Source organism: Siniperca chuatsi, linkage group LG23 (genome assembly GCF_020085105.1).
Source record: "Siniperca chuatsi isolate FFG_IHB_CAS linkage group LG23, ASM2008510v1, whole genome shotgun sequence".
NCBI classification, from domain to species: Eukaryota; Metazoa; Chordata; class Actinopteri; order Centrarchiformes; family Sinipercidae; genus Siniperca; species Siniperca chuatsi.
Genome location: NC_058064.1, coordinates 5,001 through 17,721, shown reverse-complemented (window position 1 = coordinate 17,721; position 12,721 = coordinate 5,001). Strand labels below are relative to the sequence as shown.

At 41.5% G+C, this 12,721-nt stretch overlaps 2 protein-coding genes and 1 long non-coding RNA gene across 3 annotated transcripts in view; 2 read left to right on the top strand and 1 right to left on the bottom strand.

The window, feature by feature from the left end:
• The first annotated feature begins 2,228 nt into the window (after nucleotides 1–2,228).
• Nucleotides 2,229–6,620, top strand: opn1sw1 (opsin 1 (cone pigments), short-wave-sensitive 1). The gene is made up of 5 exons (XM_044185420.1): nucleotides 2,229–2,587; nucleotides 2,848–3,016; nucleotides 3,093–3,258; nucleotides 3,449–3,688; nucleotides 6,308–6,620. Exons 1-5 carry the CDS (start codon nucleotides 2,248–2,250, stop codon nucleotides 6,407–6,409), a joined length of 1,017 nt encoding a protein of 338 aa, XP_044041355.1. The 5' UTR covers nucleotides 2,229–2,247; the 3' UTR covers nucleotides 6,410–6,620.
• LOC122870968 lies at nucleotides 4,180–5,446 on the top strand. Its single transcript, XR_006376748.1, has 3 exons — nucleotides 4,180–4,535; nucleotides 4,982–5,075; nucleotides 5,228–5,446. It is a non-coding gene; the product is annotated as an uncharacterized LOC122870968 (long non-coding RNA).
• Nucleotides 6,621–6,771: 151 nt separating the features above from the next.
• Nucleotides 6,772–12,721, bottom strand: part of calua (calumenin a) — a 6,040-nt gene continuing 90 nt past the window's right edge. The window contains exons 1-7 of the mRNA XM_044185421.1: nucleotides 12,655–12,721; nucleotides 11,117–11,335; nucleotides 9,003–9,196; nucleotides 8,732–8,898; nucleotides 8,593–8,653; nucleotides 7,616–7,815; nucleotides 6,772–7,517 (exon numbers count right to left, since the gene is read on the bottom strand). The exon at nucleotides 12,655–12,721 is cut by the window's right edge and continues 90 nt beyond it. Coding sequence (XP_044041356.1) covers nucleotides 7,413–7,517; nucleotides 7,616–7,815; nucleotides 8,593–8,653; nucleotides 8,732–8,898; nucleotides 9,003–9,196; nucleotides 11,117–11,334 — 945 coding nt within the window. The 5' untranslated portion in view covers nucleotide 11,335; nucleotides 12,655–12,721 and the 3' untranslated portion in view covers nucleotides 6,772–7,412. The remainder of the gene's footprint in view (nucleotides 7,518–7,615; nucleotides 7,816–8,592; nucleotides 8,654–8,731; nucleotides 8,899–9,002; nucleotides 9,197–11,116; nucleotides 11,336–12,654) is intronic.

Below are 12,721 nucleotides of genomic sequence, written 5' to 3'. Positions count from 1 at the left end.
ATACTATACTCAAAACATTACACATTATTCTCCACATGCTGGTTAAAGAATTAAAATCAGGATTTCAGAGAGTTTCATATAAAGATATAAACTCCCATCAGAGGTTAGAAACAGCTGCTTTACATCCTCAGAGGAAGCAGATCTGTGGGGGACTTTTAATGAAAGTCATACAAGTGAATATTTCAGTTTGTCAAGTTCAGGTTGGTTGTGTCTCTGGCTGCAGCGAATCACCTCCAAACGGAGGTCGTTTCATACCCATGCTTCATAAAACTCACAGCCTGGTTATGATACAGCCCCGGCTCTGAAGATGGAGGACCAGTTACTGGAGCTTTTATATCCAAACGTCATCCAGCTGCTTTTAAACAAACAAAGAGGCAACGTTGGTTCTAAAAGTGACAGAAATGATTACAATATTTTGATTTGTGGATAAATTCAACATTTAAACAAGAGAAATATGAATGAAGTTATACTAACATGACGAGTGGAAATTCATTTAGAAACAAACCTATATTTGTTGATTTGAGTCTTTCCTTCAGCTTCTGTCCTCTGAAGCAGAGACGATGAACTGAAGGAGGAGTGGAGAGTAATTTAAATAAAATTTTAATTTATATGTGCAGGTTTAACCCTTTCCTCGCCCCTCTGAAGACAAAGTGATGAAGTGATGAGATGAAGGAGCAGGTTCTGTCCTGCGAAGATGAAACGATGGAGGAGTGGAGGGTTTTTGAAAAAGAGGCAGAGATTTAGATCTTTATCCTCGTCCTCAGATTAACCCTTCGTCATTTCAGACCAGTTTAGTCGGAGTTGTGTGTTTAGTCGGAGTGTTTTTGTCTCTAATCGGATTTTGTGGCGATGTTTTGAGGATTTGGAGGATTGAGGAGGACGACCTGTTCAGGTAAATCTGAAACATCCGGATTAGATCTGAAGTCACATGGACGGAAAACAAAAAGGTTCTTATGGGATTTTTATCTGCAGAGCACCTGCTGCTCACAACCCTTGACCTGCTTACAAGATCACGGTGGTTTATACTTCATTAAGTTCCCCACAGGTGTGTAAAACGGTTTATATGGAATCAATAGCGCATGTTAACTTTGAATATAACTTTTTACATTTCATATATTCATGTAAAACACTGACAGGTCCACAGTAAAAACATCAGCTGCTGCTCAGAACTGTGTTAAATTATTATTATTTTCCATCACATCCTGTTCCTGAGCTTCAGTTTATTCCAAGATTTAAAAAATGGTTTAAAACTGTTAAAAAGTTCATAATTTCAAAAACACGTGAAAATTTCAACAATGTGATCAATACTTTAAAAAACGATTTTTTTCAAAAGCAGCAAAAACCCAAAGAAGCCAAAATACTGAGGCACTTATATGTATAAAGAATTTTTAATAATAATAAAAAAGTAATAAAATAAATAAATAATAGTTTTACAGAATTTAAATAAAGATTAAAAACAAAGATACAATACAGTAGTTCCTTAAACATCAAAAGTAAACTGACACCCTATTTTCAAAGCAAAAGAACGTAAAAGAAAAAAGTTCCTTCATTCAGAAGTTTGATTTATATATATTATTATTATATTATTATATATTTTAATGAACAGAATTCTTCGACAAAATTCGATTTCCACGTTGTTTTACTATTTAAAAATGTCGTGTCTCTGTCCATACCAACGCCGTGACGCCCCGCGGCAGCTCGGTTCTCGTCTGTTGTTTTTATTTTATGGAATTTCATGTATTTAATTCATCGTTTCCTTACAAAATAAATCATATCATCATGATGTTTATTACAGTTTATATCGTTCAGTAAGAGGAAAGACAGCAGTAATGCTTATATTTTAGTATTTGTTAAATGGAGCTGTTGCCACGTTTACTTTCAGGTTTAGTTTGGTTAGACTTCATTTGTTTTGGTCTTTTACTTTCTTTACTTCTTTCAGCCCACATAGCCTTCTGCTTTTTCAACACTTATTTTGTCAAAGACAAACTCTCTGGGATCTCTGTCTGTTTTTATATTGAAACAACAGAAATATGTTCATACTCCCATTGATACCTGCTTTGACTGTAAACACCGTCTGTCGAGCAGAAATCATCCTCAGACAGAGGGGAAATGTGACGATCTTAATCCTAAGATGTGACTTTAGAAAAAGCAAAGCAGCTCTTCGGAGGAAATCTTTGGTGTAAGTGGTTTATGGGTGTATATAAAGAGGCTGAAGTCTTCAGGTGTGTTAGAAAGCTCAGGGCCACGATGGGGAAACACTTCCACCTGTACGAGAACATTTCTAAAGTGAGTCCCTTCGAGGGGCCCCAGTATTACCTGGCCCCTCATTGGGCGTTTCACTTGCAGACCATCTTTATGGGCATTGTTCTGTTCACGGGAGCACCTTTAAACTTTATCGTTCTCCTCGTGACGGTCAAGTACGAGAAGCTTCGAGTCCCTCTCAACTACATCCTCGTCAACATCTGCTTCTCAGGATTCATCTTCGTCACCTTCTCTGTCAGTCAGGTGTTTGTCGCCACCCTGAGGGGTTACTACTTCCTGGGTTACACCTTGTGTGCCCTTGAGGCTGCCATGGGATCAATAGCAGGTAGATCAAATCAGCTGTTTTATTTTATTTCAGCAACAGGTAGATGCTACAGATGTTACATCACACCACGTGTGCCCCGAGTCTGCCATGGGCTCTATTACCAACTGTTTTATCTTTTCAATAAAATCAGCTGAGTGAGTTTTATTTGATCTCAACAGCAGGCAAACACAATGAGATACAGATGATTTTTAGTCAAACTACTGACTGTTGATTTAATCTTTCTTTCTACTGTCATATTTTAACCCCTTCTGTGTCTTCAGGACTGGTGACGGCCTGGTCTTTGGCTGCCCTGTCTTTTGAGAGATACCTGGTCATCTGTAAACCGTTTGGAGCCTTTAAGTTCGGCAGTCACCATGCTCTGGCTGCTGTCGCCTTCACCTGGTTCATGGGGATCGGCTGTGCCGCCCCACCTTTCTTTGGCTGGAGCAGGTAGGTAACACCTGTAGGAGCTCATCAGTCTGAGTCGATCTGATGCTTTAAACATGAACCATGTTTTTGTTTTCAGGTACATCCCCGAGGGTCTGGGCTGCTCCTGTGGACCCGACTGGTACACTCACAGCGAGGAGTTTAACTGCAGCAGCTACGTACAGTTCCTGATAGTGACCTGCTTCATCAGTCCGCTCAGCATCATCATCTTCTCCTACTCTCAGTTATTGGGCGCTCTGAGAGCTGTGAGTTTAACACCAGCAGCATCTCACTTCTCTCATGTGATTATTTTGTGATTTTTGTTGATGAGGAAAGCGTCACAACTTCGGAAACATGTTAAAAAATAACGTTTCTGTTGCAGCAGACAGAACCTAGAGTCTTTGGCGACTCAGAAAATCCTCGTCCTGGTTTGAACTTCTTGTTTGTTTTCTTCAGGTAGCAGCCCAGCAGACGGAGTCGGCCTCCACCCAGAAGGCGGAGAAGGAAGTATCGAGGATGATCATCATCATGGTGGCATCCTTCGTCACCTGTTACGGTCCGTACGCTCTGGCAGGTCTTTACTTCAGCTACTCTTCAGACGAAAACAAAGATTATCGATTCGTCACCATCCCGGCGTTTTTCTCCAAGAGCTCGTGTATTTACAACCCGCTCATCTACGCCTTCATGAACAAACAGGTGAGCACAGTTAACCTTTCCCTCAACAGGTGAGCACAGTTAACCCTTCCCTCTACAGGTGAGCACAATTAACCCTTCCCTCAACAGGTGAGCACAGTTAACCTTTCCCTCTACAGGTGAGCACAGTTAACCCCTCCCTCAACAGGTTACAGGTGAGCACAGTTAACCCTTCCCTCTACAGGTGAGCACAGTTAACCCTTCCCTCTACAGGTGAGCACAGTTAACCCTTCCCTCAACAGGTGAGCACAGTTAACCTTTCCCTCTACAGGTGAGCACAGTTAACCCCTCCCTCAACAGGTTACAGGTGAGCACAGTTAACCTTTCCCTCAACAGGTGAGCACAGTTAACCCTTCCCTCTACAGGTGAGCACAGTTAACCCTTCCCTCTACAGGTGAGCACAGTTAACCTTTCCCTCTACAGGTTACAGGTGAGCACAGTTAACCCTTCCCTCTACAGGTGAGCACAGTTAACCCTTCCCTCTACAGGTGAGCACAGTTAACCTTTCCCTCTACAGGTTACAGGTGAGCACAGTTAACCCTTCCCTCAACAGGTGAGCACAGTTAACCTTTCCCTCTACAGGTGAGCACAGTTAACCCCTCCCTCAACAGGTGAGCACAGTTAACCCTTCCCTCTACAGGTGAGCACAATTAACCCTTCCCTCTACAGGTGAGCACAGTTAACCTTTCCCTCTACAGGTGAGCACAATTAACCCTTCCCTCTACAGGTGAGCACAGTTAACCTTTCCCTCAACAGGTGAGCACAGTTAACCCCTCCCTCAACAGGTTACAGGTGAGCACAGTTAACCTTTCCCTCAACAGGTGAGCACAGTTAACCCTTCCCTCTACAGGTGAGCACAGTTAACCCTTCCTCTACAGGTGAGCACAGTTAACCTTTCCTCAACAGGTGAGCACAGTTAACCCTTCCTCTACAGGTGAGCACAATTAACCCTTCCCTCTACAGGTGAGCACAGTTAACCTTTCCCTCTACAGGTGAGCACAATTAACCCTTCCCTCTACAGGTGAGCACAGTTAACCTTTCCCTCAACAGGTGAGCACAGTTAACCCCTCCCTCAACAGGTTACAGGTGAGCACAGTTAACCTTTCCCTCAACAGGTGAGCACAGTTAACCCTTCCCTCTACAGGTGAGCACAGTTAACCCTTCCCTCTACAGGTGAGCACAGTTAACCTTTCCCTCAACAGGTGAGCACAGTTAACCCTTCCCTCTACAGGTGAGCACAATTAACCCTTCCCTCAACAGGTTACAGGTGAGCACAGTTAACCTTTCCCTCAACAGGTGAGCACAGTTAACCCTTCCCTCTACAGGTGAGCACAGTTAACCTTTCCCTCTACAGGTTACAGGTGAGCACAGTTAACCCTTCCCTCTACAGGTGAGCACAGTTAACCCTTCCCTCTACAGGTGAGCACAGTTAACCTTTCCCTCTACAGGTTACAGGTGAGCACAGTTAACCCTTCCCTCTACAGGTGAGCACAGTTAACCTTTCCCTCTACAGGTGAGCACAGTTAACCCTTCCCTCAACAGGTGAGCACAGTTAACCTTTCCCTCTACAGGTGAGCACAGTTAACCCTTCCCTCAACAGGTGAGCACAGTTAACCCTTCCCTCTACAGGTGAGCACAATTAACCCTTCCCTCTACAGGTGAGCACAGTTAACCTTTCCCTCTACAGGTGAGCACAATTAACCCTTCCCTCTACAGGTGAGCACAGTTAACCTTTCCCTCTACAGGTGAGCACAGTTAACCTTTCCCTCAACAGGTGAGCACAGTTAACCCTTCCCTCTACAGGTGAGCACAGTTAACCTTTCCCTCAACAGGTGAGCACAATTAACCCTTCCCTCTACAGGTGAGCACAGTTAACCCTTCCCTCTACAGGTGAGCACAGTTAACCTTTCCCTCTACAGGTGAGCACAGTTAACCCTTCCCTCTACAGGTGAGCACAGTTTAACCACTTTTAGTTTTGTCAATGAAAACTATGACGAAACATTTATTGACAAACTTTTTCTCACGACGAAAACGAGACTAGAACTAAACAAAAAGTAACCTTTGGAAATGAAAACTACGATCAAATGTTTGGCCAACGAACAAAAACAAACGATAATGAGACAGACGGACGAATGGACAAATGCAAACGTAATTACTGCAATATCTCTATTCAGAAGCTGATTGATCTGCTGCACCTGCCGTTAAGAAGAAGCATCTTACAGTCAGTAACGTTATCTGACAGATTTATGGACTAAATTCATCTACAATCCACTTCCACAGGAAGCATCAACAAAACAGCTGTGACGTGCAGGCAGCACGCGCATTTAGAAATCATGTTTATTTATAAAGGTCTGCAAAAGCTGCCTCAGTATCTCACTTCTCTGCTCACATTTAGAAGTGCTCAGGTGATCTCAGGTGTGTTTGACTCTCGAATGTCTCATCCCATTGGATGAAATCCAACTTCATTTTGAACATGTTTAGAGATGTGTGTGATTGTTCCTGATGCCGTTTGTGTGTCCAGCTGTGTTTTGTTGTACTCAGGTCAGACCGGATCAAACAGAGGTTCTAATAAAATCCTGTAATAATAATAATAATAATCTTTATTGTTGCTCTTCTCTTCAGTTTAACGCCTGCATCATGGAGATGGTCTTTGGAAAGAAAATGGATGAACCATCTGACGTTTCTTCAAAGACTGAGACGTCTTCAGTGTCCACAGCCTCTTAATGTTTGGAACAAAAATAAAACTGAAGACAGAAGGACATTTAATCACAAAAGGACTTTTACAGGTCAGAGTTTGGGGAATTATTCTCTGAAGACTCAGAGGAAATGTGTTAAATACTCAAAACATGTAAATACAACAAACTGATATTTTACTGTAGAACATCTTTGTTTAGATCAAAGGCAACAACAAAATCTCATAAAAATATTCTAAAGAGTTTGTTTGTCCTCAGTCTCTTTTAGGAAATTTAGACTGTTTATTTCTGTGTAAACATTCTGCTCTCATATCGACACTGAATACAGTTCCGACTGTTTCGCACTATTCAACAGTGTGGTCTTAAAGGATCGGTTCACTCCAAACAAAAACACCATTTTAACTATATATTTTTATTGATAAACAGGCTGTGAAAGTCAAAGTACAGCATGTAGTGTAAAATATGAATGACTAACCCTAACCCACTGACTTTCTGCGTGTGTGCAAATTCAAGACAAACTGGTGTAAATTAGTTTTACAGTGATATAAAATGTAGAGTGACAATTCTTTTTAAAGCACTCACTTCATGACATTTCCAACTCCTTTGACTTCATTCTCTCATTAAATCAAAGTCCTAAAGTTTAGGCTTTTCACAAAACATTTAAGTGCTGTTGGCATCATGAACACAAATGAAAGAAATATGAAATAAAATGTACAGATAAAAACTGTGAGGCACCAAAGCGAGGAGAGTTCAGTCAACTGACCACAGCAGCAGAAAACTACAACGTTTAACAGGAAAAATAAACAAACAATGGACGGAATATAAAGCCAACCTACAAATGGAAATGAAAGATCAAACTGACCAGTCAAAGCTGTGTTTCCATCTTTGACCATCATCTGAATGTAACAGTTTTAAAACCAAAGGTAGACACACAAAGTTGTTAAAAGCTGTTCTCTTCTGTAGGTTTACAAAATAAATTATTTGTCAAAAACAAGAGTAAAATCACGTTTTCTATCTAACAGTCTGCTACGTCTCTAGAACTCGTCGTGTCGTAGTAAAGCCTCCCCGAAGTCCGTCACCTGACTTCCAACAAACACCTCGTATTTGTCGAGAATTTCCTTTTTGGTGAGTTTTCCATCCTGAAAAAAGACACCCAGGTGTTAGACATGTAAACAGTTGCAGAGAGAACAGGTCAATCTGAAGCAGTGGGTTTAAAGTAAAAACACATCAGTTTGACCTGATTGGCGTCGGACTCGTGCAGAAGGTGTTTGGCCTCAGCTTCAGCGTGGTCGTAATCAGATGGAAGAATCCAGTCTAGAGTTTCCTCTTTGTCCATCTTTCCATCGTTGTTTTTGTCTCTGAACTCGGAAAACTGCTGACGCTCTGTCGCCACCCACTCTGGATCTTCTTCCTCATCCTCTGAAGTGTACATGTCACCTACAGACGAGATAAAGATTAGAGGAGAAACTAACTAGTTATTTACACTGTGTGATCTCTCTTCTGTAAATCTTACTTACCAACGGTGAAAGTACTCTGATTGTTTAATTAAACTATAAGTCTGGTGATACTGTACAAATTTCTTCTTGTCAAATCCCACGTGCAGACCAACAATGACCTGACGCTACTAAAGCTACGGTCACATTACGTTTCCATTCAGCAAAGTTTCCCTGCACTCGGCCCAGAGAAAGGATGCCATGTCACGCTTCTGATGCTGGCATAAATAAATAATCAGAGTGATCACAGACTGTAAACAGCGTGTGAGAGCGCAGTTTGTAGCCTGGTAGTGTGATAATGTGCTAAATATGGTGAAGAAACATGCTAGAATAATAACTTCTACATTTGCAAACACAGTGCATCCCCCTCGGTCAAAGGTGACCTCCGACCTGTGAATCTGAAACTGAAACAGGAAACACACGGCTGAATTCGTCCGCCATACAGGCTTCAATAGCAGTGATGGAAATGTAATATGATCATACCTTATCTTTTCCCCTGCTCCCTGTCCCACCACAGACTCCATTCAAACTCCCTCCATAACCAGACCTCCACCAACCTCCTCCACACGCTTCTAAAACTAAACTGTCTGCTCCATCCAGGACCAAACACCTGACAGGTGACAGGACCTTCGTCCTGTGAAACTCTCCAAACTCACCTTTTAATTTAACGTTTGATTTAAAAAAAGGAGATGAGTAAACGTTCGTGTGCAGTACTTCTTACCGATGTACTCCTTCAGGTCGATGAAACCGTCTCCGTTCTTGTCGATGTCTTCCATCGTTTCCTGTGACAGTGAGCGCACACATGACTTCAGCTACATCACATGACGTCAGTGACATCCTGTCAGTGACATCACTCTCACCTGCACCACGATGTCCTTCATGTGTTCGTGATCTTCAGGATGAAGAAAAGCCGTGAATTCTTGTTTGTCTGCGATCAGATCTCCGTTTCTGTCTGCGACTCTGAAACGCCTCTCGTCCCTCGACATCATGTGAGTGTAGTTATACTCTGTGTCCGTCTGAGGGTCGTCTGTTAGAGGTAATCAATCAGAGAATCGATCAGAAAATCACTCTACCGAAGAAGAAATCTCTCTGCTGTTTGACGTCATTAAAAACAGACGTTTCATTCTTTACCCAGATAACTCCCGTACGTGACGTTCTTGTACTCCTCCCAGCTGATCACACCGTCACTGTTCATATCGAAGTCTTTCCACTGATGCTCCACGCTGTCCGAAATGTGTTTCTTCTGAGCGTTTTTGATCCAAACCTTCAGCTCTTCCTCTGAGATAAAACCATCTTTGTTACTGTCGATTTTATCCGCGATGATGCTGCAGAGAGAAGCACAGTGTTGTTATGAAAGGTTTGCTTTATTACTAATCAGCTCAGACACTTAGAAAGTGTACAGTCAGATCACTAACACCAACATCCACCTGATCCGGCTGCATCTGCTGTTATTCTATAAATGGTGTGTCGATGTCCATGAGCACACTGAAATGAACTTATGAGTAGGCCTTCTGGGGGCGCTGAAAAATGGGACTCACGGGAGAAAAAGGATTTGGACCATTCTCTGCATTTCTACATGAAATGATCATATTCTCAGCTACTTAAAAGCAACACAATATGAATCAGATGGCTCTCATGCTCAGTTTAATCATTCTGCCAGAAAACTGGTAACTATACCTCAGAACAGGCTTCTTACGCTCCGCATGTTTAACCCAGAACCTGCTGAACATCGTGCTGTGGGATCTAAGCTAGGATAGGTCTATATTTTAAAAAACAAAAAAACCCATCGTATAGCCACCATCTCATTGTCTTAAACGTAATGGCTTATATAGGAACATAATCCTTTTTACCTTCATGTATCCACACTTAACTTTCACATCTAAAGATGGTAAAAGTACGGTGGCCGACAAGGGCAAACGCACTGCGACTGACATGTCAACACATGCAAATAGACAAAACACAAGGAAATTAAGAAAACATACTGCAAATACATAAAATGACAACGGAAGTGTTTCCAGAGGACACCAAAAAGTTTTGTGACTCATTTCCTGCAGTCTGCAAGGTTTCCTGCATTAAACCCACCGGTGAAATTTTTCATCCTCAAATATAAGTTTTTAAGTTTAGACAGTTATGCTGTGATGCACCATGAGGAGACAACAAAGCTCCTTGATTTGACAGGCTGAGGTCGTACGGCGCCATCTTGTGACTACGGCCATCAAAGCACAACACCCCCCCAAAAAAATGTGATTCTGGTTATCTCTTTATAATTTCACTGCTTGGCCTTCTGTAGCTTATACCTCAGTATAGTTCTGGTGTAATCGTGCCTATATGATTACCATGCAGGCTGCAGGCCGTCTGTCAACACTGGTGGTAGGATAGTGAAGGTTAATATCTGTCATAAACACTAAATCTCACAAATCATTAAAATTACTGAAAGAATTCCACTTTTTTCCTTCTTGCGAGCTGCATGCAGCGTCACTTTCAGTGCAGAGTAGAGCAGGAGCAGAAGTCAGAAACCCACAACATGAACATGAACCGATGATACACCGACCCGACGTCAAGAACTTCACGAGTCACAAACCGGCGCAACAACAACGTGTCAAAGCCGTGTTCAGCACTTTTTAGTGTCTTTGTGTTTTCCAAATGCTGCGCGTGTTGTCAAATTAATGAAGATGTTTTCTTAATTTGCATGTGTTATCTTAAGCTGCAGTGCGTTTGCCCTTGTCGGCCTCCATATAAAGATGTCACGTAATCAGTGACACACGGAGTCTGCTGCTCACATCGCGAGAGTGGCTCAGGCTAGTGTCGCATTAGCTGGGCGGAGTTGACCCGTTATCAGTTATAAATGAGCTTTTCACTGCGTGAGAGCGCGTGAAAAGTGTCAAATGGACTAGTTTATTGGAAATATTATTGGAAGTTCATTGGCGTTAGATATAACTACAATGCTAGTTGTGACAAACTGGAAATCTTCTGCTTTATATTTCCTGTTGCTTGGTGGAAACATCCACAACTTTTTGTAAGTTTACACAGAGAGAGAAGTTTATTCAGGTTTATTTAATTTTTTCAGTTTGGTTCATTTAGTGACACAAAGACACCCGAAAGAAGTCTGAGCCAACAGATGTCCTGATGTGAAAGCAAAGAAGGAACATTTCTGCATATTTATTGGCGTCTCGTCTTTCTCAGTAATGTTACAAACGATTTGTCTCCGCTGAGCAGAAGGATGTTTTTCTTTCCCTTGAACTCACCCGAGCCTCCGTTTGCTCTCCTCCGGAGGGAGGTGGTCGAAGGTTTTGGCCTCGTCTTGACCCAGAAACGCTTCGTGGTCGTAGTCGTAGTTTTTGTTGTCGTCGTGTTCGAGGTGGCTGAGAGGTTCTTCATCGTGAACTCGACTCTTCTTCTCTGTCGGTTTACTGCTGCCGTAGACGACGCAAAGGACGAAACACATCAGCAATGGGCGGATCATCCTGACAGAGACACAAAGACACATTAGATGGCTGATATCAAAACTCTTTGATTTGAAACATTTCTCACCTCCATAGTTCAGATCAGAATCAGATTGATTTCTTAAACATAAATTCCTCTAAGAGATGTTGGACATTAAAACTGCGACACTGTGAGACACTCAGATAGCTCCGAGTATCTTATTACCACTCCCAGCTTTGTGACGAGGCTGAGCGGGCGTCTGCGATGGAACTCTGCCTACTTTGTAACATTATTAAGAAAGTAAAAATAAATAAAGTTTATTGTTATTATTATTACATTTTATACCAACAAAAGTTGGAGAAATTACATTGCAACAGTGGTGGAAGTACTGTACACGTTAGAGGTACTTGTACTTGTACTCAGTATTTTATGCTGCTTATCCAGTGTATACTTCTACAACACTATATTTCAGAGGGAACTATTGTACTTTTTACTGCACTACATTTATTTAACAAGCTGTAATTACTTTTCGTAACCCTCATGGCTGCAGATTAAAATCCCCAACAGTATATGAAGTATTTAAACTCCACCTCGACTAGTTACAACAATAAAGTACAGCTTACATATCAATACAATAATAATGATGTAATGTAATAATAAAACAAGGACATGTCATTTTACATAATGAGTACTTTTACTTTTGATTCTTTAAGAACATTTTATTTCTGATACTTCCGTATTTTATCTTCAGTAAATTTTTCATCGCAGGACTTTGACCGAGTATTTTTTACATTACTGATATTTCTACTGAAGTAAATGATCTGAGTACTTCCAGCACTGCTGATCATTTGTTTTGGACATTATTCTGACTTATAGGCAGTAAAGAAATGACAGGAATCACATCCCGATGTGACTGAATGAGAAGTGACAAATAAACAGAGCTGAACTTCTTTAATATCTACTAACAAACACAGTGACGGAGGTTTATTTCAAGTTTCGCATCAGTTTAAAATGCTGCAAAATGTTTCTTCCAAGGCAACTAAAACATAAAACACATTTTATTATAACTTGTTTCTTTTTTTATACTTGTTCTATAGTAAATATCCCTTGCAGTGTGCTTGTCTTGTTTAGCCCTGGCTCTGATAACTTTGCAGTTAGTAATAAATGATGTAATAACCCATTTAACGATAATCCCTAACTAGAAATAACTAACAACACGAGTGTAGTAACAGACGTAATTCTACCAACTCTGGTAAAACAGAGCTCATCAGCTCTGACTGGAGTCTGCAGGAATGTAAATATAAACCACATTAATAAAACACATCTTCCATCCGTGCGCGGACAAACACCTGAGATCTACCTGTGTGGCTGTAGTTCGTACACCTGGACGCTTCACCTGGACTCGGACCGTGTTTTTTTACCTCCTC